We start from the raw sequence: 16,538 nt of genomic DNA on the forward strand, positions 1-16,538 counted from the left end.
CACATTTTAGTTATTACAAAGGAAATGAACAATAAATATTTCTGCAGTTCACTATTTTAATAGTCCTATAACTTAAAAATTGGGCATTTTGCTGACTTTTTCTTATAATAGAAAAAATTGTTTAAATTTCAAAATAATAGCTGTGGATTTGCTATCTTTGTGGAATGATTTATACAATTTTACAAAATTTGAATATTCAGATCTTTTTCTAAAGCACTTTGCAGTCTGTTGTACTCTTGAAAGGCAGTGCAGAATGCTATTGGCAAAGGACATTTTTTTCTTCCTAAAATTTAACAGGGTATAATCTATACTGTATGATTTCCTGTAACATTGTTTGCTTTGATATAAGCTATACTGTATTTGAAGTAACCGCAGTAAATTTTTCCCCAGAGGTAACATGCAGTGTATATTGTATTGTACATTTTCGACCTGTATAGCATCTAAAAATATGATGCATTATGCTTTTCTTTTAATTTGTGACTCATACAATATGTGTTCAGAGAAGAATGCAGAAATGGATCATTATTATTTGAGCTAATCCAATGCTTTCAATTTGACTGACATCCCCTGTTGTCAATTTATTTCACCGAGCATCTGTTAAACATAAAAGTGTATACTGTATTTTATCAGAATGAGCAATCCTGACATCTGTAATTAAGCCTCCCTGTTTCTGCTTTAGTGGCTCTAACATCCCTGTCTAACAGATTGTACAAATTGCACATTTGTTTACAAAACAGGTCCAGATTGTTCTTTGAACGTCCCTTCTACAGAGTCTTACTGGATTCTACCAAATGTAAAACCATTCAGCCCTTCTGTGGGCCGGGCTTCCCATAAGGCAGTCCTGCACGGGAAATTTATGTGGGTGATTGGTGGCTACACTTTTAACTACAGTTCATTCCAAATGGTGTTGAAGTAAGTGATTTATCCTTTGTCATATCCTTTCTGATGCAGCTTAGGGAAAACGGATCTTACTAGGGAGGTAGTCTCTACACTGCAATTTTATGAAAAGGTTTAAGTTTTTTAGGTTCATTATTAATGGTCTTATTTTCTGCTTGTCATTTTCTTATGATTATCAGAGGCAAAAATACAGGTACCATCAATCTGTATGTGATACTGATGCGTAATTTCTTCAGTTTTGTGAAAACACTTGCTATACTTTGCTGTAAAACATAAAAATATGGTGATTAAACAGAGAAAGAAATCCATGTGCTGATATTTTCACATAGTACATATAAAATTTTATCTACATTATTGAAGATAATTTATTAATATAGGGGAGTTGCCTTTAATGCATGAGTACCTTGGGTAGCAGAAATCTACCCTGTCAGTAGAGGTAACCTTCTACTGGCCATTAGTGCCATGCCAGCATGGGTTAAGCAGGTCATCCATGTTTCACTTATTTATGACAGTTTGGATGTATGTGCACTTGATCATGTATTGAAAACAGTGTTGAAGCAGCTGTAAATATTACCTAGTTGATTTGCATGGTAACTTGTAAATATAGAGAGGTCATAAATGTGGCAAATGCAAATGATGACATGTTTATTTCTGCTTTTTAGTCTGCGTTATATTTTCTTTCACACATTTACAATTATCCAAAACAAATCCCATCATCACCTTTGTTTTTGTTTTCTACCTCTATTATTTTTTACCTCTCTTTCATCTTGTGATGTTAATTAAAAAACTAATGGAAATTAAAATCAACCATGTGGCAGAGAGAGTGTTCAACAGCAACTCTTCAAAGTAGTGCAGAAGATTGTGGCACAAGCAGTTGAGTGGGGTGGGTTTTTTATGTGGCTAATAACAGTGATCTTGGCAACTGAGATTCATAACTACCCGATAAGTTTGGTGATTTTTATTACAGACCTGTTATTGATGGGAAAGAGCTGCTCTTGTTTTGCTTGATGAACATTTGTACACTATTGTAACAGTTCAGAATGATCATGTTACTGTTGCTAACAAATTACCATGTCAGATAAACAGTGACTAGTCAAGCTTGCCAAACAGATGTCAGTTTGAACATATAAACCTCTCTTATTTATCTGCAGGTAGAAAATGTTTACTTTTCTGTTTCTCTTTTAGCTACAATCTGGAAAGCAGTATATGGAATGTTGTACCTGTATCCAAAGGGCCACTTCAGAGATATGGACACACTCTTGCTTTATATCAGGTTTGGACTCTTCAGCATTCTATTTAATGAATTCCTTTGTGTGTGCTGTTAGTGATCTTAAAATGATTCATCATGAGCATAGGTTATTTTTGAAGATAATTTAATTTCTAGTCCCTAAACATTTTGTATTAGTGTCTTATTCAGTACTTAGACGTATTGCACAATTTTTGGAAAGAAGATTGTGCGATAGATCTAAGTCATTTACTAGCTGACCATAAATCCTCAGAGCTAAACCTCCCAATAAATGGGGACTAATATAATTGGAGTTGCACAAAGGGAAGGAGAGCTGGGAACCATGGCAGTGCTGTTGCTGACTGGGCACCACCCCTGGGGACTAAGCTCAGCAGGCAGAACCAGGGGTCTGTAGCAGGCTCTTTTGACAGCCCCAGACATGGCAAGGAAAGACCCAGGGCCAGGGACTATTCAGGGAGACCAGGGGCACAAGGAGACATCGCCTGACGCAAGACTGGAGAGAAGGCTACAACCCACACCTTGAGGGCTCCAACCAGGAGACAAGATACTTACAGCATGGGTCTGGCTCCATCCAGGAGGAAGGATCACAAGCAGTCAGGGACTGAGGGTCCTCTTGTTGAGGCTGGCCAGGGTCACTAAGGCCTGTTAATGCCTTAAGGGCCATGTCAGTAGGAAATAAATTCTCATTTATGTGCTTTTATTACAGAACCAGAGCAATATGAAAATACAAACTGTTGTTCTATAGTATCATCTTATTGTAAGTTCAAATAAATATGAACTACTGATGGTTTTGCTTCTACTGATACCATGTAGTCTGCATGTGGCTTTCTTGAAAGCACTTTTAGAGGTTTATTTCACTATATTAAAAAAAAAAAGGAGAAAAAAAATGGTTCCCTGTACTGCTAGAATATAAAGAAAAAAAAGGTCTTTACTTAGAAAAAGGCTTTTGTTTATGAGTTACTTTTTGCCTAGTATTAGTTATGTGAGTGCGAAAGTGAATGCAGTGCTTAATTTAGCCTTGTGCGGATAATGGCAAACCTGTTAAGTGACAGAGAAGTACAGCATTTGTATCACATTTTTAGTTGTTTTTATAAGATTCACCCATCAGGGAAGAACATAACAGATTGTATCAAGTCTCACCACAGTGTTCATCTGGCCTGGTAACATGTCTTGAACAATGGGTAACAGCAAACACCAAGAGAAGAATATAAGAAAAAATGACTAGAACATTTTGAAGCTTCCTCAGGATACTGTTGTAGTCTGCATCTGAGATCTCCTAATGTAGGCTATTATTTTTGTGGAAAGATTATGAACCTGTGTGTGTGGTGCTTTTTATTTTTTGAACTATCTGTTTATTTCAGCATTGATGCTACCCTGTGCCTAAAAATTCCGGTGTATTTTGTGAAGCAATGCCTCGTTTTGGAAGAGTGTTTTAATTTTGATAATCACTATTTCTTATTTTCCATTTACTTCCTCAGTACCACTCACAGGTTTATGTGAGTCCATCATATCTTTTCTGTATCATTTTTTTTTCATGCTGAAAATTCCTTGTGTTTTCAATAATCCTCTAGAAGGAAGCTATTTCATACCTTAGATAACATTGCATTATCACTTCTACCTCTTTTGGTTCTGTAATATCCCTTCTGAAATAGAGATAATCAGTCTTTAGTATATTGGTTCCTCAGAGGTCTAATCTTTTTCTGTTAATTCTTAACTGTATTTTAGCTTTTTGAAAATCTGCTCTTGGCTTTGAACAGATATTTTCACAGAACTGTAGGTTATAACATCAAGACCTCATTCTAGTCAACTAAAACCCCACTGTTGTATGGACAGAGTTAAAATTTGAGTGATGCATATGCATAAAACCACGTGCTTATCTATGTGAACACTTATTTATACTTTTATTCATCTTCATATTGCACATTCAGTCTTATGAGATTATTCTGCAATTAATTCTTTGCTTTTGACCATTATCTCAGCTATTTTGAGTAGCATAGTATTGTCAAAAAACACTAATCTTTCCATTCATTCCTGTGCCAGATGGCTTGTCAGTATGTTGAACAAACAAATCTGAGATGTAGACCTCTGTGGGACACCATTAATGACCTCTATGCATTTAAGTGACCATCTTTCCCCCAAACTTTTATTTATTGTATTATTTAGCCTTGTGTTATCTGCCTTACTTTTCCCAGAGTCTCTTAATATTTTTCATGCCTTAAAGAAATTATCAAGCATCTTTTGGGAATTCCAGGTAACTTTCTCAACCAGAACTTTGATTCCTTCAAGAAAACCCAATGATTTGCAAGAAATATTCCCGTTTCAAAAGCTGTTAGACTTTTCCTCTGTGGGCCTGTCTTACCCATTTGTTCCCTGAATTTGGTTCTTTATGCCTGTTACTTTGCACTCTTCTGGTCCTAACACATTTTTAAGGAGGGATTTACAAACTACAGAGAAGGATCATCTTTTTTGTTCTTGAATTCGTTCAGAACCGATCCTGGTGACTTGTTGCTGATTGTTCTGTCAGCTTTGGTTTTTTTTGCTATAAGCTCCTCTTATGAATTTCTGCTGTGGAAATACCTCTGAAGTCTACCATGAAGAAGTCTCACTGGGAAATTAACTTCATTTTATTGCTACCAATCGATCTTCTCAGAATACTCCTTGTTGTTTCTGTTTGTGTCTTTTGGCACCACAAAGTATCTAGTTAGCTGTTTTTCTAATCCCTTTGAAAAGTGATGTATTAGGACTTCCTATATATAGTATTTATTTATATATAAATTCTGCAGGCATCTCATTAAACTGTTTCATGTCTTGACTTTTTATTTCTGGGTGGTTTAATCTGCTGGAGATTTTTAACCTTTATCTTGAAGTATATTTTTTCTTCTAGCAGTCTTCATTATCCTCCTGCTAAGTCAAGCTTTTTATTTATTTATTTACTTATTTGTAGTGGAAAGGATTTGTAAACAGAAAGCGTTCACATGATCTGAGCAGACGTCCTTAAATTGTCTTCATATTGTCAATAAGGATTTTATCCTTTTCACTTGTTCCTTTTGGTTTATTTTTATGATCACTCTCCCTTTTATATAGTCCTCCTTTATTATTATTCTTCCAGAGATGTTGAAACTGTCTATGGCATGGTTAATATAATAGAAGCGTTTTTCAGCAGTAATATGAACAAGATTTTGTGCATGCCCCAGCATCAATTCAGAAATTGCTTTTCAGGTTGTCGGTTCCCTGACTCATTACTAATGTATTATCTGTTCTTCGAAAGGTCAGATCTTTCTGACCGCTATCTTTGCTTGTTATGGTACTTGTAGAATATGGACCTTTTAGTTGAGAAATGTTCAGGTAATGTATCATTTATCAGTTCAGAATAAAGACTTAAAATATCATTTAACCTTTTTATTTGACACTGCTAATATTTTCTTGAGTTATTCCAGACTAAATAGTAACCATTTTGAGCTACTTTTACCAATTTTGACAGTAACCATTTGGAGCTGCTTTAAATACAATAGACCTGTGTTAAACCAGAGATCCTTTTGGATATCAGTGAGGAAATGCCACTGTTGTTAATATTAATGAATGCTACAAGCAAGTGTGTAGCGAAGAAGCTGTTGCTGTTAAAAGCACCTCACTTGGAGTATTGTGTGCAGTTCTGGTGTCCTCAACATAAAAAGGACATGGATCTGTTGGAACAAGTCCGGAGGAGGCCATGAGAATGATCAGGGGACTGGAGCACCTCCCATATGAAGATAGGCTGAGAAAGTTGGGGCTGTTCAGCCTGGAGAAGGCTGCATGGAGGCCTCATAGCAGCCTTCCAGTATCTGAAGGGGGCCTATAGTGATGCTGGGGATGGACTCTTCATTAGGGACTGTAGTGATAGGACAAGGGGGGTTAAAACTTAAAGAGGGGAAGTTTAGATTGGATATAAGGAGGAAATTCTTTCCTGTTAGGGTGTGAAGCACTGGAATGGGTTGCCCATGGAGGTTGTGAATGCTTCATCCCTGGCAGTGTTCAAGGCCAGGTTGGACGAGGCCTTGGGTAATATGGTTTAGAGCGAGGTGTCCCTGCCCATGGCAGGGGGGTTGGAACTGAATGATCTTAAGGTCCTTTCCAACCCTAACTATTCTATGAGTCTATGATTCTATGATAATTAGTAATTAGATTTCAGTAATAATGGACACATCACTATTCATGTTACACAATTCATATGTTGTTTGTACTTACGTTAAATATCAGAATTACATGGGCCAAAATGGGCTGGTCATGTAAGAAATTTTGAGAGGAAAAGATACATCCTTTTGTTAAGATCAACTTCTGATATTTTTCCTTTTAGGTGTTCAGTCTCTAGAAACAGAAAAATAATGTAGTGTGAAGAGTAGTAGGACAGAATACCTAGAGATGGCGGCTTTGAGCTGTGTTTTCAGCTGTGTACTAGTCATTGTGTAACGTTTCCTTTATAGTTGGGAGAAAAAAATAGCCACAGAGAGGAAATTAGATTAAGTTTTTGACTCGAGCTCCTGAGATTTCAAAGCTTAGTGCTAGACTGGATTGAGAGCACAGAGCTGGTATTGCCTGATTGTGGTGCAAGTTAAATTGAAGCTATAAGATTGACTCTGTAGAGAATGAAATAAGTTACTGTGCCCATTTCCCTCAGAAAGCTTCTTTAGTTAAAATGAAAGTACTGTACTACTTTATTCTGAAGAAAAAAGTATCAGATGACTCCCACTGATGTATAGTTATGACAAGTGACTAAGACTTTTTATGCATTTATAGATGAGAAGAGTATAAAAGTGTTCTTGCTTTTAGACCAACTAAACTGTTGAATCACATTACCTTCAGTGCTTCATTCAGAATGGCTATTGGAATTGTGCTGCCTATCTCTGATATCAGTTGGTTCTCATCAAAGATTGTGTATAGTTCCTGGCATCCTGATACTGAAAAATGTCCACATACTTTGAAATAATTCATATAAGAAATAGGAACATAAAGAGACTGGAGGAAATGGCTTGTGAGGTTTTTAAAGTAAGTACATATAGCTTTGCTAAGTAGTGACTAGGTAGGGAGTTTGACAGTAAGCTGGAAAATACCAGATTCTTGGAATAAAGTAGAAAGGGAGTTGCATACAAGGTGTGTATGGTTGCTGCTGGAAGCTTACTTGATAGTGAATTTGGGATTGCATCACAGCATTCAACCTCGTAATTAAACTACTGCTAGTGCTCCCAAGAGTTTGGAAGGATGGCTGGCCATTGAGATTTGTTTCCTTTGAGTCTGGCAATAGGAATGAAGCAAACATGCAGGCCGATGTAGTAGTAAATGTAAAGATGTTTTCCAGTATATGGGCTGTTTTATACATAGTCAAACTTAATTTGGCTCATTTGAGTTTAATGAATGTTACTTCCAATTTTAATGCTTTATTAAAAAGAATGATTGTTTTGATTTTTTTTCCAAATTAATTAGTAGTGAGTCTGTATATCTCTTCTGGTATTTTTTGTATCAGTCTGATCTAATGGGAGGTTAATTGGATCATGTGGAGATGTTGGTTATTTAGTTTTCTTCTTTTGTGATAGCACATAGAAATATGTCTTGGGAAAAAGGAAGAAGAGGTATTGCAGAGTCCTAAACCAGGTGGCAAATGCTGAATGCAGAAAACAGGCTTGTGTTGAATGAGTTATTGCTAGGTGACTTGAGTGTTATTTATGTATCATTTGGGAAAAAATAGTCCAGAAATTTCTTAAAGATTTGACTAAACTGTTAGAAATTTCAGGTAAGCAGAGAACAAAAATCCTCAAGAAATTGAGTCCCGTTAGGTTACATAAAATTAATTTATATACTAATGCATGGGTACAGTCTAGGGGAGACAAAAAGATGGATAATCGTGTTTCAAGAAAACTGGGAATTGACTGTTCTTCATGTAGTTTAGGAGTAGTATTTCTTTGGCCAAGTTTTCAGGAACAGATTAGATTTAAAGAAGAACTAAAGCAGTAAACTTGTTTCTGAGGAAGAAACTTTTCTACTCCATAGCCATAACTCAGTTGAAAAATACAAAATGAAAATTGCGTAGTTATTTTAACATGATTAATTTACTTCCAGTTCATTAGAAATGGATTATAAATTACCCTCTTATTGCATTTTCTTTACACCTTTTTTTTCTTTTTTTTTCTTTTTTTGGTAACTACCAGATAAGATTCTTTTGGAATGCAGGCACGATTTGCATAACAGTGTGACATTGCTGGGTACAGTCAGAGCAGCTGATAAATGTTGTTCTTTTAGGAAATAAGACAAATTGCAAAGTCTAAAGAATAAAATTATGATAAGTTTTAGAAAAATCTTAAATTACTGCACTTACATGAAATATTAAATCAGTATTAACACTGAGATATGATGTAGGGAACAGAGCATGTCCAAGGTCAAAGGGACTATATAAGTGATAAAGGTAGTGTAAGTTTATAATGGGATTTGCACTTTTCTTTTAAAATCTTTAGGCTGCTTAGGACCATTTGCGCTTGTACCCTTCCTACACTCTCTTTCTGATTAGGCTTTCCAGATAAATGTCCCCCTTTATGTGTTTAGGATGCTGAGTTTTGTCCTGCATAACTATGCATGTGCCATTTAGTTTTCATTCTGTATTTATTCTACTGACTATGGTTGATGAGCCTTTTTTTCCTCTGTGTTCAGCTGATCATCACTAACTTTTAAAGTGTTTTTCAGCAGCACTAGGAGCTGCTTCATCTCCGAAATAGCCCTTAGCGAAGCTTAGTTAAATCTGTTTTTGCGGTTGATAAAGCAGTTGTCATGACCTTCTCAGCTTATTCTGTGAATAGTTTTGTGTACAGGATCTGCTGTGTCATTTATAAAGATTGCTTCTCACAGGAGTGTTCTTTTATCTGAACTTTGAATCATTTAAAACAGAACTGTGAGGAGGATTTTTTTTTTTACTGTCAGCTGTCTGAGTAATCATTCCAAAGTTCATGCAGCTCTTTAGGTCACCTTTTTTTTCTTCCTCAATGTCAAATCTTTTTTCTTCGGATACCATTCTACAGCACCTGCAGCTCCCTAATTAGCTGTTCTTTCTGCTCTAGTCTGTCTGCATTTCAAAATAAAGAAATAAATATTTAATCTACTGTGTTAGAGATGCTGATTTGCCTTTTGAGATCTTTGTGGCAGTGTAATGAATGAGCCATATAGGCTCCTTTTAAGGAGGATACTTCTTCAAGCCATGCCTTTGAATCAGTGCACAGCCTCCTTACAACTTTTGTGGGTCTTGACCATGCTGTTTAAAATGTTGTTTTGCCTCATGGGAAAAGAATGGGTTCAGATACATGTAGCTAATCCTATTACAAGCTCATACTGAAGGATGTGAACATCTTTTGGTCATACACCCCCATCCAAACTTATCAGTAACACAAGAGTATCAGTGCATAGAAGTGGTATAAATTCCAAATCAAGAAATGTTTACTTGCCTCAAATGAAAACGAAACAAAACAGTTGAAACTTGTAGAAATTTCAAGTGTACTCTTGAAAACAGGTCAGCCAGTTTGGTCAGTTACTTACTGACTAATCTCTGAGTAATGAGGGAGTTTTTCATTTGGTCCTGGACTCTGTGGTTTACCATCAAGCACAGATATTATTTATAGCATTATAACCCTCACAAGCCTCTGTTTTGCTGGATTGAATAGACTATCATTCTACTAATATTTGACATGCCTGTGTTTGTGTTCATCTTCCTTGATGTGTATGATGATAATAGAATGCAGTTTACATTTCTATTTAGATCCCATCAGCTCCTTGTACAAGTCTGAAATTTCTGCATGGTTGATCCAGATTTCTTATGTTACATCTTACTATATTTTCTAGTCTCATTTTCTGAGGCTCAGTATTCCATGCCAAGCAAAACTTTGCCAAATGTTCTAAGCTTGAACCTTCCTTTTTTTATTTAGCCAGGTAAGAGTAGTGCATTGTTGTACGCAGAAGACAACTGCAAACAGTACAAACGCCATGCAGATGGGATGTAGAGTGCATGTGGTTCTAGTATGTCCTACCAAAAACTAATTATTCTCAGAACCAGAAGTACTTTTTCGTACCCAGGGCAAACTATCCTTGAGGCAGTCTGTGAAACAGACTGGAATTTGTTCTGTGACTTTGTATGCCTTGCTTTGCAACTCTAGATGAAGTCTGAGATTTAGTAGGATTTGCTTCCGGTCAATATTTAAGTAAATCCTTCATGGCTTATCAAACCAGATGGCACTGTTTGAGGTATGTGGTTCATGAAGACTAGAAAATCTGGTTTGCATCCCTTTAAAAGAACTCAAAGTACTTCCCTATGGGATTTGATTTTAGCGAATGTGCCCAAGAGGGTGCTATATAAACATTGTCCCTTTTCTTTGGGCTCTGATGACTGTGAATTTTCTCAGGACTTAAGTTACTTTGCTATTAGGAAAGAATGTGCTCTCTTCTGCATGTGCTGAATGAAATCCCCGTAGACTGTGTGTGTGGAAAATCACATTTTAGTTCTGTGAATTATTCCTTAAGAAAACAATATAATATCCTTTCTGTTTAGTGTGGAGGGTGGTTTTTTTTTTCCCTTTTTTAATAGAATGCTGCAGGATGGATTAGAAGAGCCATGTAATTAAAGTTTTTCTGCTTGAAGTAATCTGGCTGAGATTCATTTTGGTGTCATTTTCATGGCTAGGTTTATTTTTCAGAGAAATAGTCTCCTTATCGTCATTGTTGGTTTAGTTTAAATATCGTTGCCTGGGATTACTGTCTGATACTGAGCTAGTCAATGTAAGATTAAGCGTTAAGATCAAAATCAGATAGTTCAGTTATGAAATACTACGCAGCACAGAAATACGTAGTTCAGATGTTATCTTTCTGTAATCCATTATTTGCTTTATGTTCTCCCCTTCCAATTTTTACAGGAAGAAATCTACATGTACGGAGGCAAAATTGAAGCAAATAATGGCAATGTTACTGATGAGCTGTGGATTTTCAACATACACAGTCAAACGTGGAGTGCCAGAACTCCTGCAGTACTTGTACATGGCCAACAGTATGCTGTGGAAGGTCATTCAGCACACATAGTAGAGCTGGACAGCAGAGATGTGGTTATGATTATAATTTTTGGATATTCTGCCATATATGGTTACACAAGCATTGTGCAAGAATACTACATCAGTAAGTGACTTTCAAATACTTTTATTGCATACTGATTGAAACGTTCCTGATACTTTGTTCCTATGTGAAGAACAATCCTGTTCAGCATTTGCAGATTCTAACCTCATTTTTTTTTCTTTGTAATTATGTAGGTTAGCTTTCTTGTCAAGCAGTAGCATTTAATACATGTCTGAGTATACTGGCTTTGGCTACGTATTGCTGTGTACATGGCTGATACATTACTGTGTACATGGCCGTGGTGCTCTTTAACAGGCAAAGGTTGAAACGACAAATTCAGCGTTGTGGTTATCGTTGTGATACAACTTACCTATTTTTACCACAGACTTGCAGCTTTTACTACAGAGCAGATAGATTAAAAAAAGAGTAAGTAGAGCAAGAATCAGAAATGTCAGAACAGAATATGATGTACAGTGCTTACTTAAATTACTTGGTTATTTTGAAGGTTAATGTTGCTGTAAAGTCTTCATTCTGGCTTTTTGAAATGTAATAACCTCAATGTATGTAGGGTTCTCTCTAAAGTCTGTACATGTTGCTTCTAGAGGAAGTAAGAGAAAATGAACACTCATTTTTGTCCATAACCTCCCAGAGCTGTCTAGGATTCCCCTTACAAACTGTAAGCTTTTCCTGCAGGTGATTTTCAATTCTAGAATTAAATGAAGATATTTTTTTCTAACACATAGTACATCTAAGATATTATTTTCATAGAATAAACATGAAATTGATACCTTCTGATACTTTTTAAGGTATATTTCTATGCCTCCTAATAAAAATTGTAACATTTTCTTACTTTTTATGATTCCTTGTTTTCTATAGAATTGATCTGAGCCACTCGGTTATTTAGGCCATCCCCAATATGCATAATACAAAATATCAAAGAAGTATATGTTCTATTTAACTTTTTTTGGCCTGAATGTATGTGTATATAAACACTGTTTAAGCAGATTTATAGGCAGGGGAAATCCCTTCAAAACTCAGCGGGTGCTTATGCTTCCTGGTATTAGCTCTGATGGTACTGTTGAAATTTTAGAACTATGTTGAAAACAGGATAAAAGAGAATGGGAATAAGAGCAGCAGCACCATCATGATGTGCTTTATCTACAAAATTTGATCGAACTGCATTGAACCACTATAAAACTATGGTCTTAGAATGATGTTTCACAACAATGTTTTAAGATTTTTTTTTACTGTGAAAATTTAAAAAAAATCTTCATTTCTCGAAGTTTTTTTAACCTACCAGAGAATTATTTTCTTTAAAAACAAAGATCTGTTGTTCTCTTTTTCTGCATGCTCATTCACTGTAATGTCTGTTGACTTAACTTTGAATTAATTATTTGCTTCCTAACGTGCTGCTTATTTAGTCTGGAGTAGACGTACCAGTATTATTCTCACCTGTTATGAAAAGGGGTACATGATTCACTTTGCAGTATAACAATTTCTTTCTGGCAGATTTTATTGCAGGCCTTATTGTTGAAATATGTATAACTTACTTTAATCTTTTAAAATGTTAAAACTATGTTTGTGGAGGATTAATAAAACAGATTATAACTAAGCATATTTAAAAGAAACAAAACAACTTTCCCCTTCCTCTACCCCCCAACCCTTTAATAACATGGCAATACGCTTTGAATAGGAGAAAGCACTTTTTTCTCTGGCAATTATTATGGGTTTGAATTATTTTATTGTTTTTATGCCTCCCTTCTGAAGAGATAATTTCATCACATGCTAGTGAGAAATTTAGTTTGATACAGAAAATATGTTTCACTTGTATCAAATACAAAATAAACTTGTAAAAATAGAGGGTATTACTGTTGAAAACCATTGATTTCAGTGAGGCTACTGATGCGATAAAGAATTATTGGTGCATGTGATGTTTTGCAGAACATGGCCTATAATGCTGTAACAACCATTTCTGCTGTGGCTAATTCCCATGTTTCATTTTACCTCATTGCATCTCCTTCCTTCCCTTCCCCTGTAAGTTAAATGAATTTTGTTGTGAGTTTTCCTGAATTTCCATCTGTAACATTTATCTACAGTTTTGCACCTGTGGGATCATTGTTAACCTTAAAATCCCAGATGGTGGTTTGAACTAAGAGTGACTAGTTTTTCTGGGGAATGTCAGCAGCTCAGAATCCAAATTTAAAAGACATAGGAAGTGATAGAAGCATTTCTGTGAACCCACCTGAATAAGAAAGAAATTTTTTTCTAAAAGGGCATTATGGAAAGAAAGATTAAAGTCCAATTTATTCTCTTTGTGCTTGTTCTTAAAACATAGATTGCCTTAACATTTCATAGAATCATGGAATCAGCAAGGTTGGAAAAGACCTTTACGATCATCAAGTCCAACCATTTCAAATTGTACTCCTTTGTTCTTTTAAAATGTTATCAGCCATGACTTCTAGTCCTAATGAAGGCTATTTTCCAAGCATTTACCAGGTGCCTATAGAAAGAAAGAGGTGTAGAAAGAGGCGACTTATCCTTCGGTTCATATGAATTGAAACATCTAGTGATCCAGTCCTGTTGATGAACTTTGAGCCTGATGCATGGTGCTAAAGCTTTCTTTAGTTACTGTGGCCCTGATTTCCATGGGGTCTAGGTCAGCAAACTTCTAAAGGGGTTTTAATTATTTGTGGGTTCCTTAGCTTTTCATATAGATATGTAGTTCTTACTAACAAAATATGTGAATCGAATGTGTGCAGGGCCTGAAAATTTCTTTGGTGTTGTCTGATCAGTGCAGGAAGTAAGCTCCATCAAAATCAAATTCTGGAAAATTAGGCATGGTTTGGAGGCAGGTTTTCACCATACAAAAGCACAGGAGTTCATTTCCACTCCAAAGGTGTGGTGATTGTTGCAGGAACAAAAGAGCTCCCTGTTGTCCTTTCTTGCTCTACCCAGACTTATGATTTTTGAGGAACCAGTAAATCCTGGTATGGGAATTATGTGAATGATTTTACTAACTTGAACCATAAAGCTTTTCTGGGTTACTCCCCAAAGAAATTTATGTTCCTTTAGGTTAGCAATACCTCATAAACCTTCTAAGAATCTCAGTGTGAGTCCGAAGGTGAATATAATACTGATGCTTTGGTTTAGGTGAGGTTTATAAATCTCCTTATATATTAAGGAACTTCTGAATAAGTCCTCTGTGATGTTATTTTTTTTTTTTTTTTTTTTTTTAAGAAGAATGGTTTGGTTTAGCAGCATATAATTTTGTTTTCTAGGCTGAATTTATTATGACTTTAGAAGTAGGTTATAGGTTGCTTTTGATTAAAAATGTTTCTTTGAAATAGTGTTTAAAGAAACAGCCCTATGATGCAACATATGTTTTCCCTTGATTGTAAGTTATCATAAGCTTCATAGTTGCTCAAAAAATTAAGTTTGTCACTGCAGTGAAATGAAGATGCCACACTTAGGTACTTATTGGGTACAGAATGTACAGGTTACATATAGGGAAGAAGTTCTTTACTGTGAGGGTGGTGAGGCGCTGGAATGGGTTGCCCAAAGAAGTTGTGAATGCTCCATCCCTGGCAGTATTCAAGGCCAGGTTGGACAGAGCCTTGAGTGATATGGTTTAGTGTGAGTTGTCCCTGCCCATGGCAGGGGGGTTGAAACTGGATGATCTCAAGGTCCTTTCCAATCCTAACTATTCTATGATTCTATATTCTTTTTACCTAGTCTGTTTGAAGGTTGCATTGTCTTAAGGGCAGATCAGGCCAATGTATCTAACTTTCCATGGTTCTTACTGGATTTATTATTTCATATTAAAAAAATACCATTCTTCAAACATCATTTTGGAAGCAACCATATCTTAAAGTGCTATTTTAATTATTCTGTTTTGAATGATAAAAAGATTATTGCTCAAATCTGCAGTTTTTCTTGATTTGTCCTTCCCAGTTTCGTACAATTATATGAATTGGAGAAAAAGAAAATGAGAAGCTAAGTTTTGTTCCTTTCCCTTTTCTTGCCTTTCATTGTTTGATGATGGAATGATTTTACATCTTTGGATGTGATTCTTTGGATGCAGTTAACTTCCCATGAGCAAAACACTGAAATTTGTCACCTTGGCCATCAAAATCAGTGCTTTTAAAATGTAAATACCATATTTCATATTTCCTTTCAAAAATATATGAGGATTAAGCTTAAACAGTTTGGATTTTGTTCACAGTGCCATTAGAAAAGTGGTTATAATTTTAGTGGCTAAGCATCTTCTAATTCATACGCTACGTCTATCAATGGCCTGTTTATATTCACTTGTTTTCTGGGTGAGACGTTGTTTAATATAAACAGCTTGTCTCCCTTGCTAGAATTCTCTCTGAATTACATTTATAGATACCAGTACTCTCTTTTGCAAGACTAATTAAGGCAACCTCATCTATTCTGTCATTCTAATAGTTCATCCCTGTACCTGTTCCACAAGGAGTTCATCTCTCTTGAATGTGGATGACTAATGAAGTCTTTGGGATATTCTAGGTGAGATTTCACCAGTGCCTGGCTAACTAAGCTTAATCCTACTTTATTGGGAGCACCTCACTTGGTAGGTAGTAAAATGACGTTTGTACTGCATCCGTGAAAAAGTCATTAATGGCTGTCTCTGGTGAAGCAGTGCTGCTACTTATTCTTCTCAGTCATTATCAGTGAATGAGGTTGCATTTTATAGAAGTTTAAGTTGCTAATCCCAGTGCACAGTATCTTTAGGTCATTGTTGAATTTTGGTCCTTTTTTTTTCTTGTAGCTAAGATCATCCAGTTCATTTTGCACGTTTTTCTGCTGCTTCTGTGAACTGTCTATATTTATGCAGTTATTACACATGGAATTTGTGCCAGTGTCATAAAATCCACCTATTCTGATCCTTAAGAAGTATCCCTAATAGTCCCACCACCTCTCAACACTGTTCATTGCTGCTTTTCATGCTCAAGTCCCATTCTGTTACAATGGTTTATTTAACAATTCCCATTGTGATGTTAGAGTAAGGGTATTACTAAAACTCAGATACGAAGATCACCTATTCTTCCTTCTTCTTTAATTGTTTTTTAGGTAAAGGTGATGTAAGTGGTTTGTTACATTTATATTGTTTGGTGAAAGAGTTTCCCATTACTTCAACATTTTTTCTATTTATCCTTTTTAAAAAAACCCAAACAAGCCCAACTTTGTCCTAAACATTTGCCTGTTACTGAGGTGAGATTAAGGTCTGTGATTGTCCATATCCTGTTTCTCCTCCCTCTGGTCT

General features: G+C 35.8%; 1 protein-coding gene across 1 annotated transcript in view; it reads left to right on the top strand.

Moving 5' to 3' along the window:
* Positions 1–16,538, top strand: part of ATRNL1 (attractin like 1) — a 507,635-nt gene that overhangs the window by 58,027 nt on the left and 433,070 nt on the right. Inside the window, exons 6-8 of the mRNA XM_061372770.1 lie at positions 738–912; positions 2,083–2,170; positions 11,062–11,317. Of these exons, the coding sequence (XP_061228754.1) occupies positions 738–912; positions 2,083–2,170; positions 11,062–11,317 (519 nt within the window). The remainder of the gene's footprint in view (positions 1–737; positions 913–2,082; positions 2,171–11,061; positions 11,318–16,538) is intronic.

Source organism: Neopsephotus bourkii, unplaced genomic scaffold (assembly GCF_033783945.1).
Source record: "Neopsephotus bourkii isolate Nb327-2 ecotype Australia unplaced genomic scaffold, CSIRO-AGI_Nbou_v1 NB_1615, whole genome shotgun sequence".
NCBI classification, from domain to species: Eukaryota; Metazoa; Chordata; class Aves; order Psittaciformes; family Psittacidae; genus Neopsephotus; species Neopsephotus bourkii.